The 15170-nt window shown below is 37.4% G+C and overlaps 1 protein-coding gene across 3 annotated transcripts in view; it reads right to left on the bottom strand.

Annotated features, from left to right (window-relative positions):
• Tango6 (transport and golgi organization 6 homolog) overlaps nucleotides 1–15170 on the bottom strand; it is a 175273-nt gene that overhangs the window by 147406 nt on the left and 12697 nt on the right. For all 3 annotated transcript variants that reach the window (XM_077105808.1, XM_077105807.1, XM_077105809.1), the window contains exons 4-7: nucleotides 15018–15159; nucleotides 11620–11756; nucleotides 9946–10108; nucleotides 4859–4941 (exon numbers count right to left, since the gene is read on the bottom strand). In XM_077105808.1, coding sequence (XP_076961923.1) covers nucleotides 4859–4941; nucleotides 9946–10108; nucleotides 11620–11756; nucleotides 15018–15159 — 525 coding nt within the window. The remainder of the gene's footprint in view (nucleotides 1–4858; nucleotides 4942–9945; nucleotides 10109–11619; nucleotides 11757–15017; nucleotides 15160–15170) is intronic.

Here is a 15170-nt window from a genome sequence, read left to right as displayed (position 1 = left end):
GGTGGAGCAGGCAGATACACATGTTAGGCACTAGGTTCGATCCTCAGCACCACATTAAAAAATAAATAAAGGTATTGTGTCCATCTACAACTAAAAAAAATTTTTAAAGGGCTGAGGGGTAGCCCCATGGTAGAATGTTTGCTTAGCAGTGTGAGCCCCTGGGTTTAATTCTTAGCACCAAAAAACAATTATTTTATAAATCAGATAACCAATATGATCAGGACTGTGTAAAAGTAAAAATAGAACTTGCTCTGAGGACAGAGGTGCTCTGCAGTTAGAGCTGGATGTGGCTGTGATAACACATGTGACCCAGAATGTCAAACTGGAAATGCCAAGTGAGGCACCAAGTCAAAACAGACCTGAAACTCCAAAGTAAATTCCCAAATGAACTCAAACACTCCTCACCCAGAAGAAGAGTAAAGAAGGATCAAAACTATAGAGATGGGGAGGAGGCTGGTAAGGAGAGAGCTATTGGTGAGCCAGGAGTCCTCAACCTATCAATAATAAAAACAAATAACTCAATCTAAAAATGAACAAAGGAGCAGAACATGGTGGGGTAGGCCTGTAATCCCAGCAGCTTGGGAGATTGAGGCAGGAGGATCGTGAGTTCAAAGCCAGCCTCAACAACTTAGCAAGGGACTAAACAACTCAGCAAGACCCTGCATCTAGATAAAATATTAAACAATGGCTGGGGATATGGCTCAATGGTTAAGCACTCCTGAGTTCAATTCCTGGTACCAAAAAGTAAATAAACAAATAAATAAAAGTGAACAAAGGAACTGGGCATGGTAGTAGATGTCTGTTAATCCCAGCAACTCAGGAGGCTAAGGCGGGAGGATCTCAATTTCAAGGCCAATCTCAGCAACTTAGCAAGACCCTGTCTCAAAAAGAAAAGGAGCTGAGGCTATAGCTCAGTGGTAAAGTGCTTGCCTCCTATGTGTAAGGTACTTAGCACCACATAAAAATAAATAAATATACTGTGTGTTCATCTACAACTAAATAAACATTAAAAAAATTAAAAAGAAAAAAAAAATTAAAAACAAAAAGGGAGACTGAGGATGTAGCTCAGGGATAAAGCGCCCCTGGGTTCAATCCCATACCAAAGGAATGGGGTGGGGGACTGGGAGGGGGGAGAAAAATGGATCCTAATAGACATTTCTCCAAACATGCAAATAACCAATAAGCATATGAAAAACTATTAAATATAATTAGCCATTAGGGAAATATAAATAAAAGCCACAGTAAGATGCTACTTTTTACCAATTAGGAGGATTATGCAAAAAGATAGGTAATAACAAGAATCGGCCAGGATGTGGACTTAGAGCCTGAATAGATTGCTAGTAAGAATATAAAATGTTGCCCCCCACTTGGGCAACCAGTTCGGCAAGTCCTCAAGAGGTTAAACAGGATCACCACATGATCTAGCAAGTCCACATCTAGGGAAGTGTATGTGTACCTACAGAGAAATAAGAATATACATATACTACACTGTACATCAATATTTATAGCAGTATTATTCATAAGGGCCAAATGGTAGAAACAATTCAAAATCTATCAACAGAAGAATGAATAAATAAATACACATACACAAAATTACTGGTACACAAATGTTTTCAGCAGTATTATTTGTAAAAACCCAAATAGTCCATCAACAGAGGACTGGATAAAGAAAATATGGTATACCCATACAATAGAACACAATAAGGAAAAAAGAAGGAATGCTGCAATATGGATGAACCTCAAAAATACCATGCTAAGGATGCAGACTGTTAAGATTCCCTATGCATGAGATGCATGAAACAGGCAAAGCGATAGAGACAAAACAGTACATTAGTGATTACCTATGGCTAGAGCAGTGTAGACAGAGTAGAGAATGACAGTTAAAGGATATGGGGTTTATTTTAGGGAGGACAAAAATATTCTAAAATTAGATTGTAGTGATGATTGTACAATCTTATGAATAAAATTTTAAAATGAACTGCATGCTTGAAATGGGTGGAATATATGTTTTGTGAATTTTATCTCAATAAGTATCAACAAGAAGAAAAACAGAGCAGGAAATGTTCCCCAAAACATCTCTCAGACTAAATACCCTCATTTCCCACTGAGAAACTGAATCAATGAACCCATCGCAGATGTTTTCCTTATTTCCTGCCTTTGAGCAGTACTCTATAATTTAGTATTAGCAGAAAGTTAACGAAGACAACACATCTCTTATTGCTAAAGTTTATACAATGTTTACTATTTCCCTCCAATATACACATTCCCTCTGTTTTCCAACTGTAGCTGGGCTGCCAAAACCTTGTAGAAAGAATAATTATCCTCTACACCCTTCTGGTTTCACAACAATACCAATTTCTAGTATCTAATCCAGTATCTACAGCAGTCTAATGATCTGCTTGCCTCTCTAGGAGGCTTTAAATGCACCAAAATGTTCACTGAACTAGGAGGGGTTCCCTGCTTTAGGGAACAAAAAGGATAAATGGCAGCATTTATTTCTAAATCTCTCTCTTTTTTTTTTTAGAGGCTAATTTCTTCACAAGGAAGAAATTCTATTTTGCTTTCTTTTTCCTGGAAAGGCAGTTTATTGGCTTCTAAGGAATACTATGAGGGGTTTGCACCAAAGTTTAGTCACAATTTGTCCTACCCTTGCCCCAACAGCACTTTTCAAGTCATCAGCTTTCCATCCTAATGTTCCTCAGATGCGATGTAAATGAATAAGATATTTCTGAAAGTTAGTGTGGCTTTATTCTCTAATTCAGAGCATTTGCTTCTAGACTATTCTGTGTAATTTCTTGTCTTTCTATAATCTCAAAATCCTTTCCTACCCACATTTAGAATAGAACATTAGACCAATCTTTTTAGGAGTCATTTGGTGGTACTGGAGATCAAACCCAGGGCCTCAGGGATCATAAGAAAATGTTCTACCACTGAACTACATCCCTAGTCCTTTTTATTTTTATTTTAAGATGAGGTCTTGCTAAGTTGCCAAGGCTGGCCTTCAACATGCAATCATCCTGCCTCAGCCTCCCAAGTAGCTAGAATGACAGGTATGTGCCACCATGCTCAGATCTCAAGTTCCAGACCAGCCAGGAAAATTTAGAAAGACCCTGTCTCAAAATAAAAAATAAATAAAATAAAAAATAAAAAAGGATTGGGAATATAGCTAAGTGTCTCTGGGTTCAATCTCTAGTATTACCAAAAAGAAAAAGAAAAAAAAAAAAAAGAGAGAAAAGAAAAGAAAATATCACTGTATTCATTAGCAGTCACTCCCAATTCCTCATCTCTATCCTAAGTGTCTAGCAATCACTAATCTATTTTATTTCTATGTGAATTAGCCTATCTGGACATTTTATACAAATGGAATTATATATAATATGTGATTTTCTGTGTCTGGCTTTTTTATTTCACATAATTTTTTAACATTCACCCATGTTCAAGTACATATACATACTTCATTTCTGTTCATGACTGAGAGCTGTTCTACTGCACTGACATAGCGCATATGTTTATCCATTTATTAGGTGACAGACACATGGGTTGTGTCCACATTTTAGTTTTTATAATAATACTGCTATGAACATTCACATACAGGTTTTGTGTGAACATATTTCATTTTCTTTGGGTATACACCTAAGAGTGGAATTGCTGGGTCATATGATAACTCTGTGTTCAACTTTTTGAGGAAATGCCAAACTATTTTCCAAAGCAACTGTACTTTTTAACTTGGAATAAAATTTTGAAAGTTGTAAATATTTTCAAAAGTAAAATATTATAAATTTATTGAAATAAACTTTAAAGAAGAATATTTATCCCAACTCCATCTGGCCCTAACACCATGCATTTTGTTTTTGTCTGAAAATATATCTCATATATATTTATAAGGCTGCAATCATAGCAAACATACAATTTATATATTTTTCATTTTTGTTATATATTTAGGTAACCATTTTCAGGATTCATTTATATAGAACTACTTCTCTATGATAGATTACTATCAAAAATTATAAAGTAGATTCAATATTATCATACTTTTAGGAAACCTATGGTGCTGAAAAATGCTTCTGTCCTTTTCATCAAGACATTTTTTTTTTGAGGGGGGGGCGAGGTACTGGGAATTGAACTCAGGGGCACTCAACCACTAAGACACATCTCCAGCCCTATTTTGTATTTTATTTAGAGAAAGAGCCTTGCTGAGTTGCTAAGTGCCTCACAAAGTTGCTGAGGCTGGCTTTGAACTCATGATCCTCCTGCCTCAGGCTCCCAAGCACCTGGGATTACAGGAGTGCACCACTGTGCTCAGCTTTATTTTTTTATTTTTGAAATAGGGTCTCACTAAATTGCTGAGGCTGGCCTTGAATTTGCAACCCTCCTGCCTCAGCCTCGTGAATTGCTGGTATTACAGGTGTGTGCCACCACACCCTGCTAGTCACTCCAATTCTTAAAGTATGTAATAAAAGGCAAAATTGCCAGGTGCCATGGTACACACCTATAATCCCAGTGGCTCCAGAGACTGAGGCAGAAGGATCACAGATTCAAAGCTGGCCTCAACAACTTTGCAAGGCCCTAACCAACTAAGTGATTCCCTGTCTCAAAATAAAAAATATAAAGGGCTGGAATGTAGTCCAGTGGTTAAGTACCTCTGGGTTCAATTCCTGGTACAAAAAGTAAAATAAAATAAAGGCAAAATTATTTAAGAGCTGGGAATACAGCTTAGTGGTAGAACACTTGCCTGGTGAGCATGAGGTCCCTGGGTTCAATTCCCAGTACCACCACAAAAATAAGTAAATAAATAAAATAAAAATAAAAGAATAAGTAAAAATACAAGCTAAAAATATTAGTGACTTGAATTACCAACCTTAAACACATCTTCAATACATCTACTAAGTTCTTCTTCTGACACCAAAATGGTTCCTGGTACTATATCATTCTCTGGAACCTCTAGAAAACAAACAAAATTATCCACACTCAGTGCCTCACTGAGACACTAATAGGAGATAGTTTTACTACAAAGATGTTCACACTTTTACACCATTGGAGAAACTGTAAATTAGTACAACCACTAATCACCACATGACCCAGCTATACTACTCCTCAGTATTTATCCTAAAGAATTAAAATAACTGGGCTGGGGATATAGCTTAGCTGGTAGAGTGCTTGCCTTACATGCACAAGGTCGTGGGTTCAATCCTCAACACCACAAAAAAAAAAAAAAGAATTAAAATCATCATACTATAAGGGTACATGCATACCTATATATATAGCAGCACTTAAAAACAGTCAAACTATCAGCCTAGGTATCCATCAATGGAAGAATGGATAAAAAAATGTGATATACAAACACGATGGAGTTTTATTCGGTCATAAAGAAAAATGAATTATGTCATTTGCAAGAAAATATATGGGACTGGAGACCATTTATGTTAAGAGAAATAAGCCAAACTCAGAAGGTGAAGGGTCATGTGTTTTCTCTTATATGCAGAAGCTACAGAAGAAAAAGGAAAAGAAAGGTAGGAGGGTTAGGGATCCCATAGAAAATTAAAGGGTGCAATTGTGTTCACAACAGCCGCTGCACTGTGATTACAGGAGTAATTGCAGTAAGTCCACTGAACTTCTGATAAGCAAGCTCCCCTTCCAGCATCTGGTGCAAGAAATTGCTCAGGACTTCAAAACAGATTTGTGCTTCCAGAGCGCAGCTATTGGTGCTTTGCAGGAGGCAGGTGAGGCCTATCTGGTTGGTCTTTGTGAAGAGACCAACCCTGTGTGCTATCCATGCCAAATGTGTAACAATTATGCGAAAAGACATATGTGGAGAATGTACTGGAGAATTCACATGATGAGCCAGGAATGGCGGTGCAGCTTGGGAGGCTGAGGCAGGAGGATCGCAAGTTCAAAGCCAGCCTCAGCAAGGGTGAGGTGCTAAGCAACAGTGAGACCCTGTCTCTAAATAAAATACAAAATAGGTCTGGGGATATGTCTCAGTGGTCGAGTGCCCTTGAGTTCAATTCCAGTACCAAGGGAAAAAAAAAAAAAAAGAGTTCACTATGGAGGGAAACATTTCATTCTCAAAAATTTTTTTTCTCTTCTTCTTGTTATTGGTAGTTCTGAACAATTTAGATATTTTTTTCCCATGGGGTCAAAAGGTACTTAAGTATATGACTGTGAGTGGAAAAAGAGGGTACAGAAATCAGGTACTGGCCATTTTTCCATTTTCATTTGTGCGTGAAGTTTTACTATAAATTTTTAATATAAATTTTACTATAAATTTTTACTATAAAAACATTAGGCAAGTTAAAATGTCAATGAACAAAGTTTCAGCAGTTCAAGTTTATAACAATCATAAATAAAACTGTTAAATTTTTCTGGACAATGCTGGCATTTGAATTTTTTTCAACAAGTAATTTTCTGGTTGGCGGCAACTAAATGGTGTTTGTAGCATTTTTATCATACAGTAGATCCTATCCACTCACTATACTTTTCTAACAGAGTTGTCCTACATGCAAGTACATGGGTTTTTTATAACATTTTTTTTTTAGTTGTAGTTGGATACAATACCTTTATTTTATTTATTTTTATGTGGTGCTGAGGCTCAAACCCAGTGTCTCGCACGTGATAGGCGAGTGCTCTACCGCTGAGCCACAACCCCAGTCCCAAGTATGTTTTTTTTTCTATTTATTTATTTATTCATTTATTTATTTTGCATTACGATTCTTAATACACCATTACAATAATTTATCATATCTCTGATTATATATAAGGTACGTTTTTAATGTTGTCTGTCTTCTATGCTGTTCCTGTTTTCTATTAAATTGCATTAAACTAAAAATAAAAATTAAAAAATAATAAAATGAAAATCAAAGGGAGACCAGTAGAGGAAAGAGACAAGAAGATGAGAGGTGGGGAATGAGGGAGGAAATGCTGAGAAGTGATATTGGCAAAATTAAGTTGTTATATTGTATGCATGTATGATATGTAACAACAAATCCCAACATTATGTACAACTCTAATACACTAATAAAAATGTGAAAAAAAATAAACAAAATGTAAAAGAAAAAAAAAGAAAGAAAGATGGCTAACTAATTAACAGCTAAGATCTGAAAATCAACATGGTTACCATTGTACAATATATTATTCATATATAACATTTCATGGAATCTATGCTGCTGTTTATAAATATGCATTGCTATTTTATGTATCACTAAGAAAGAAAAACTGTCAGTTAACTTATTATTTCATATCACAATTTTAATTTTAAAATTTATTGAATGAAAAATTGGGGATTAAATGAAATGAAAATGGCAGAGAGTTGAATAGTTGTATAAAGGTGACAGGCACACAGGAGTTCATTATACAATCACTCTAATTATGTGTTCAAAGATTTCCCTTTAAACAGCTTTTTTTTTCTTTTTTTTGGAACTAGGGATTGAACCCAGGGGCAGTCTACCACTGAGCCACACCCCAAGCCCTTTTTCAGTTTTTATTTTGAGACAGAGTCTCACTAAATTGAAGAGGCTTTCCTTGAACTTGCAATCCTCCTGCCTCAGTCTCTGGAATTGCTGGGATTAAGGAAGGTTCCACCAGGCCTGGCTCTATTTTAAAACATTTGAGCCGGGTACAGTGGTTCATGGCTGTAATTCCAGTGCTTCAGGAGGCCGAGGTAGGAGAATCATAAATTCAAGGCCAGCCTTTAAAACTTAGCAAGACCCTGTCTCACAATAAAAATTAAAAAAGGGCTAGGGGTATAGCTCAGTGGTAGAGTGCCCCTGGGTTCAATCCCTAGTACTGAATGAATGAATGAATGAATCCTGAATCCTCCATTTTACTACTATCTTCACAATTTTTTTTTCCAAATCACTGACATCCATTCTGCAAGCATTGATGCTCATGTAGGCAAAGACAACATCGTGATTGCTTTCAGATGAACAGCAATTGTGAAATGCATCTGGATATCAAAATACTTAAAAGGCGAAAAAAGATTTCCAAAATAGAAGATGTTTGCTAATTACAGTGCTGGGGATTGAACCCAGGGCCTCAAACATGCATAGTAGGTGCTCTACACTAAAGTTCATCTCCAGCCCCCCCCACCCAATTTTTTAAAATCTTTTTTTAGTTTTCAATGGATCTTTTATTTTATTTATTTATATGTGGTGCTGAGGATTGAACCCAGGGCCTCACACATGCCAGGCAAGTGCTCTACCACTGAGCCACAACTCCAGGCCCTCCAATTTTTTAAAAATTATTTTTTTAGTTGTAGTTGGACACAATACCTTTATTTTATTTTTATTTTGATGTGGTGCTGAGGATCGAACCCAGCACCTTGCACGTGCTAGGCAAGCACTCTACCGCTGAGCCACAACCCCAGTCCCCCCAATTTTTTTAATGTAAAAAAAAATTAAAACTGATAAAAATGGAACCATAAAAACAGCATACTACAGGGATACAGCCACATCAATGTTTATAGCAGCACAATTCATAATAGCTAAACTGTAGAACCAACCTAGATGCCCTTCAGTAGATGAATGGATAAAAAAAAATGTAGTATATATACACAATAGAATATTATTCCACATTAAAAGAGAATAAAATCATGACATTTGCAGGTAAATGGATGGAACTTGAGAATATAATGCTAAGTGAAATTAGCCAATCCCAAAAAGCCAAATGCTGAATGATTTCTCTGTCTTAAGGATAGTGATCCATTATATGCTGCAGGGGGTAGGGGACAGGGGGGATTAAATGAACTCTAGATAGGGCAAAGGGGAAAAGGGAAGGGAGGGGAAAGGAGGGAGCATAGGGGTAGGAAAGACGATGGAATGAGATGGTCATCATTACTCTAAGTACATGTATGAAGACACAAAGGATGTGACTACTTTGTGTACAACCAGAGATATGAAAAATTGTGCTCTATATGTGTAATATGAATTTTAATGCATTCTGTTGTCAAACCAATTAAAATTAAAAACAAAAATAAAAAGTGGAACCAATATATGGCATCCATCATAATTACCACATAGTCCTAACAATGTAATAACAAAATGAAATACAAAATTAAGAAACCTTATTCTATAGACTATTTCTCCAATGGCAATGATAAAACTATGTAAGACCAGTCATATTCTTTTTTCTTTTTGTCCCCTCATTTTTTAATTGGTGCATTATATGGTACATACTGATGGGATCTGTTTTTACGTATTCACACATGCACACAATATAACAATATAATTTGGCCAATATCACTTCTCAGCATTCCCCCCCCCCCCCACCTCCCATACCATGGTCTCTTTCCTCTACAAGATCAGTTATATTCTTATCTAGTCCCTATTTTTACCAACAGATTGAATGTACAAAATATGTAGCTGGTGTTGCAAATATAATTTAACACACAAAGAAGGCTTGGCACAAATAAATATTCCTTGAATAAATAAACAAGGTCCAGGACAAAATACTGATAGTATTATCAGTGTTAAATTTCCTGAGTGGCATCAAGTATTGTGGTCATGAAAGACACTGACACTTTTCTTTAGAGACACATGCTTAAGTATTTATGGGGGTATGTCATGATGTCTACAACTAATTCTCAAATTAGTTTTGAGAGAAACTATATTCATGTGTAAAGAGGAAGGAAGCAAATGTGAACAAAATGTGAACAGTTGGTGAAGCATATGAGTGGTTCAATGTACTTTTTAGAAGTTTTGTGAATTTTTCAAAATAAAAAGTCGTAGGGAAAAAAAAGGAAAACTAAATCACTTAAGTCTGAACCACTAAAGAAGGCCTTTTTTTTTAGTTTTCGGTGGACACAACATCTTTATTTTACATTTACGTGGTGCTGAGGATCGAACCCAGCGCCCCACTCATGCCAGGTGAGCGCACTACCGCTTGAGTCACATCCCCAGCTTGAAGAAGGCCTTTTAGAGAGACACCTAACCACCAGACATTCTCCTTTACCTGCTGTATTCAAACATCGATGAAGAGGAGCTAACATTGGCTGAAACAAATACTTTGCTGCCAGTTGTGGCTGTTCTCTCGACATAGTTATAAAGGTAGTGGTAGCGACTCTTTGAAATTGCTGTACTGTCAATTTATCTTGAAAATGAAATAAATCCAAGATCTACAAGAAAAAATCACATAAAGCAAATATCAGGGTCTTTGCAAGGAACATGACAGTAATTAAGAGGAAAAAAACATTTATTTCTTTAGCCAAAAAAGAAAGTTGCAGTGATAACACTGACTTAACAGAATGGCTTTAACAATCCACTACCAAAGAGTGTAAGCGCTGAAAAGATTGGGTGTTTATTAATAAGTTTTTCAAATTTATAAAATGTAGATTCACTTCTGGGTGAAGTGCAACAGGACTGTTATCCCAGCAATTCAGGAAGCTGAGGAAAGAGGATTCCAAGTTTTAGGGGAAACTCAACAAATTAATAAGACCCTATTTCAAAATAAAAAAACAGCTCACTCTCTCTTTGGAAATGCCTTGCATTCTCTCTTAAATATTTTCTTCTTACTTTATTCCCAAAAAATCTCTCCTTTGAGATAGCCCACATTCTTCCTTGAACGTGTATCTGCTTTCATAAATCTATGTATCTGAAAAATAAAATATAATAAAAAGGGCTGGGGATGTAGCTCAGTGGCATTCTACTTAGATTAGATCCCCAGTACCATCAGGAGAAAGAGAAAAAGAAGGATAATGAAACTATTTCAGGTTCTAGCTCTGAGAGCAATTTGAGCTAGTCATTTAATAATGGTATGTTTGTTTGGTTTTGGGGGTGCTGGGGATCAAACCCAAGGCTTCATACAAGCTAGGCAAGTTCTTGACCAGTGAGCTATGTCTTTGGCCCTGGTAAGGAGTTCTTTTTTTTTTTAAGTTATATATGGGCACAATATCTTTATTTTGTTTTGTTTATTTATTTTTATGTGGTGCTGAGGATCGAACCCAGGGTCTCACACGTAAGAGGGGAGTGCTCTGCCGATGAGCTACAACCCCAGCCCCAGGAATTCTTAAATCTAAAAAATTAGGTCATTCTCTTCCACAGGTTTTTATTTACTTTTTGAGTAGTTCCATAACTTAACAAAAAACTTAAATATTATAATACTCTTACTTCAATTTCAGAGGAACATTAAAAGTCCTTTTTCTAGCCAGATACAATGGCGCATGCCTATAATCCCAGCAACTCAGGAGACTGAGGCAGGAGGATCAAAAATTCAAAGTCAGCCTTAGCAACTTAGTGAGGCTCTAATCAGCTTAGAGAGACCCTATCTCAAAACAAAACATAAGCCAGGCACTGTGGCACATGCTTATAATCCTAGCGGCTCTGGAGGCTAAGGCAGGAGAATCACAAGTTCAAAGCTAGCCTCAGCAAAAGTAAGGTGCTAAACAACTGAGTGAGACTCTGCCTCTAAATAAAATATAAAACAGGGCTGGGGATGTAACTCAGTGGTTGAGTGCCCTGAGTTCAATCGCTGGTACCCAATCAATCAATCAATAAAAAGGGCCAGGATGTGGCTCAGTGATTAAGTGCCACTGGGTTCAAGCCCCGGTATTTAAAAAAAAAAAAGTGTCCTTTTTTCTGTAAATAAGCAGATAGTCCTGGAATGGTCAAAAGAAACAAGACACTTCACCTGGGGACAGATATTCCTGTAGTAACTCTCTGGTGAAAGAGACTGCTGGGGACATGCGGCCAGAATCTTTGCAATCAAGTCACACTTCTTCCAGTCAGCAGCTGTTGCCTCAGCATCACTTCCGCCAGCTGCTCCGGCTGTCACAATGGAGAGAGATGTCAAACATTCACAGCAATTTCCTATGTAAGGTTCTATGTGACAAATCTGCATTAAATTTAGGATAAAGAGTGTTTCTTTTCTCTATTAGAAAATGTTTATTTCTCCCAGAGACTCAGGAGGCTGAGGCAGGAGGATCTCAAGTTGAAAGCCAGCAACTTAGGGAGGCCCTAAGCAACTCAGACCCTGTCTCAAAATAAAAAATAAAAAGGGATGGGGACATGGCTCAGTGTTTAAGTACCCCTGGTTCAATCCCCAGTAATAAAAAAAAGAAATTGTTTATTTCTTCTGCAAGATAATCTGCCCCTCTGTACTTTTCTTTCTTTCCTTTCTCCTTCTCTCCCTTCCTCTCCCTTTCTTCTTTTTTGGTGGTACTGAGGATTGAACCCAGGGGCACTCTTACCACCACTGAACTACATCCCCGGCCTATTTTATTTTTTCAGACAGGGTCCCACTAAATTGCAGGGGCTGGCCTCCAATTTGCAATCCTCCTGCCTCAGCCTCCTAGGCAATTAGAATTGCAAGCATGCTCCACTATGCCCAGCTGTACTTTCCTTCTGGAAAAGTCAGAGGAAAAAAAATAGCATTGAATCACTGTACTAATATTATTCATGTGATGTGAATACTAGCTTCTCAGTGTTTATCTCTGAATATGTATTTCATTTAAACTTACTTAAACTATAACCATTCTTAAGCAATTATAATACTGGAAAAATATATAAACAGTGGTTTTTAGAAACTGAACAACAGGCAGCCCAGGACACTGATCACTGAGAGAAGAGAAGCAAACTAGGCAAACCTGATAATTACTCACTACTTGGGGAAAATTTTCAGCCCTTGCCCATTAAGGGTAGCCCAAATGAACTGTTCACTGGGTCAAAGAAACATAGTCAGAGGGCTCCTCTATCAAGTCTTTGATTTGCATATGTAGGTGAGGAAAATACCCCAAGGCCAAGGAAAGCACCAACAGAAAGAAGTAAATGTGATAGTTCTCAAGTTCATAAATGGGTAAGAAAAATCTGTGCTTCCACTTACCAGCATAGAAAGACCTCCTAATACACAGGATATCAAATAGAGTCCTAGGAAGGTTTTATTGCCTTAGTAATGAAGTCAAATTACCTTAACTGAAAATTTGCTCTAGAATCACACTAACAATGTTGAAAAGCCAGGATCACAAGCTGAGCACATGCCTCAGGGTTAGAGCACTGGCCTAGCACTTACAAGGCCCTGGGTTCAAACCCCAGCACCACCAAAAAAAAAAAAAAAAAAAAAGGCCAGGACAAAGGGATCAAAAAGATCCCAACAAATTCAATGTATCGCTGAATAAAACCCAACAAAGATATACAACAAAATCTAGCACCTAACTACGTAAAGTAAAAACACACAGCATCAAGTCACAAATTATCAGTCAAGCCAGGTACAAGTGGCACATGCCTGCAATCCCAACAACTAGGGAGCCTGCGACATAAGGATCACAAATTTGAGGCCAGCTTCAGCAATTAAGCAAGGTCTAAGCAACTCAGCAAGAGTCTGTCTCAAAATTAAAAAAAAAAAAAAAAGGCTGGGAATGTAGCTCAGTGGCTAAGTGCCCCTGGATTAAATCCCTAGTACCCCCCACAAGAAAAAAAAAAAAAAAAAAGAAAGAAAGAAAAAGAAAAAAAATTTACCAGGCATATCAACACAATGGAATATCATTCAGTCATAAAAAATGAATAAAGGACAAAGCTAGCAGAGTGGTGCACACCTGTAATCCCAGTGACTCAGAGGCTGAGATAGGAGGATTGCAAGTTATAGGCTAGTCTTGGCAATTTAGCAAGATTCTGTCTCAAAATGAAAAATAAAAAGAGGGCTAGGGATATAGCTCAGTTGGTAGAGTATTTGCCTCTCATGCACAAGGGTTCAATCCCTAGCACCACAAAAAAACAAAAACAAAAAATAAAAAGGGCTGGTGATGTGACTCAGTGGTACAGCATCCTTAATTCAACTTCCAGCACCATCAAAAAACAAACAAATAAAGGAATAAATGACTGATTCATGATACACCATGACCAAACCTTAAAAACATGCTTAGTAAGCCAGGTGTGGTAACACTCCTGTAATCCCAGAGACTCAGGAGGCTGAGGCAGGAGGGTTGAAAATTTGATGCCTGACTCAGCAACTTAGCGAGACCCTATCTCAAAATAAAAAACAAAAAAAGACCATGGATATAGATCACTGGTAAAATACTCCTGGGTTCAATCTCCAGCACACACATAAAAAAGAATGACAGCAGAATTCTCAACAGGAGTCATACAAACCAGAAGACAACTCAGGGACATCCTTGAAAAGTATTAAAAAAAAAAAAAAAGTAAACCCAGAATTTTGTACCCAGCAAAATATCTTTCAAAAATAAGGTGAGGTCTGGGGCTGGGGCTCAGGTGTAGCGCACTTGCCTGGCACGTGTGAGGCACTGGGTTCGATTCTTAGCACTATATATAATAAAATAAAGGTCTATCAACAACTAAAAAGATATTTTAAAAAACATAAAGTGAAGTAAAGACTTTTTCAGACAAAATAAAAGCTAAAAGAATTCACTGCCAGTAGACCTAAGAAATGTCAAAGGAAGTTTAGGCAAAAGGAAATTTGGATGGAAATTTGGATTTGCATAGATAAGTGAAAAGCGCCAGGCACAGTATCCCTCGCCTATAATCCCAGCTACTCAGGAGGGTGAGACAGGAACATCACAGGTTCAGGGCTAACCTTATTAATTCAGCAAGACCCCATCTCAAAATTAAAAAAAAAAAGAGCTGGGGATGTAGCTCAATGGCAGAGGGCTTGCCTGGCATTTATGAGGTCCTGGGTTCAGTCCCCAGTACTGCAAAACAAGCAAACAAACAAACAAAAAGTGAAGAGTATCAAAAATGTCAAATATGAGAAAAAAACAAGATATTACTAGATAACAGCAATACATACATGCACCAGTAGAAGGAAAAAGTTCAGAAATACAGGGTTCTAATTTTCTTGTAGCAGCTCTCCAAACTGCATGCTCTTGGATAAAGTCTAATACTTCTTTTCTTTTCTTTTTTGTAGTGCTGGGGGTTCAAACCCAGGGCCTCATACATATTAGGCAAATGCTCCCCACTACACTACACCTCCAACCCTCAGTCAGATTTTAAAGGCAAAGACTAGAGGCCAGTGATTCACCTCAAATCTGACTCAAAAGGAAATGGATAGCAAAGAAAGAGAAACATGCTATTTCTTACCGCCTGCTCCTTCCAAAATGCCCTGGACTACTGCCTGAACACCACTGGGTCTCATTAATCTTTCTGAGAGCAGCTGCCCACACAGATGCCGAAGCCAAGCTGGGGCCCGACATTTAAGCTGTGTCTTCACATCTGTGCAGGACTGATAAAAGG

The sequence above is a fragment of the Callospermophilus lateralis genome, chromosome 18, assembly GCF_048772815.1.
Source record: "Callospermophilus lateralis isolate mCalLat2 chromosome 18, mCalLat2.hap1, whole genome shotgun sequence".
NCBI classification, from domain to species: domain Eukaryota; kingdom Metazoa; phylum Chordata; class Mammalia; order Rodentia; family Sciuridae; genus Callospermophilus; species Callospermophilus lateralis.
Note: the sequence above shows the minus strand (reverse complement) of the source record. Positions and strands in the feature narration are given on the sequence as shown.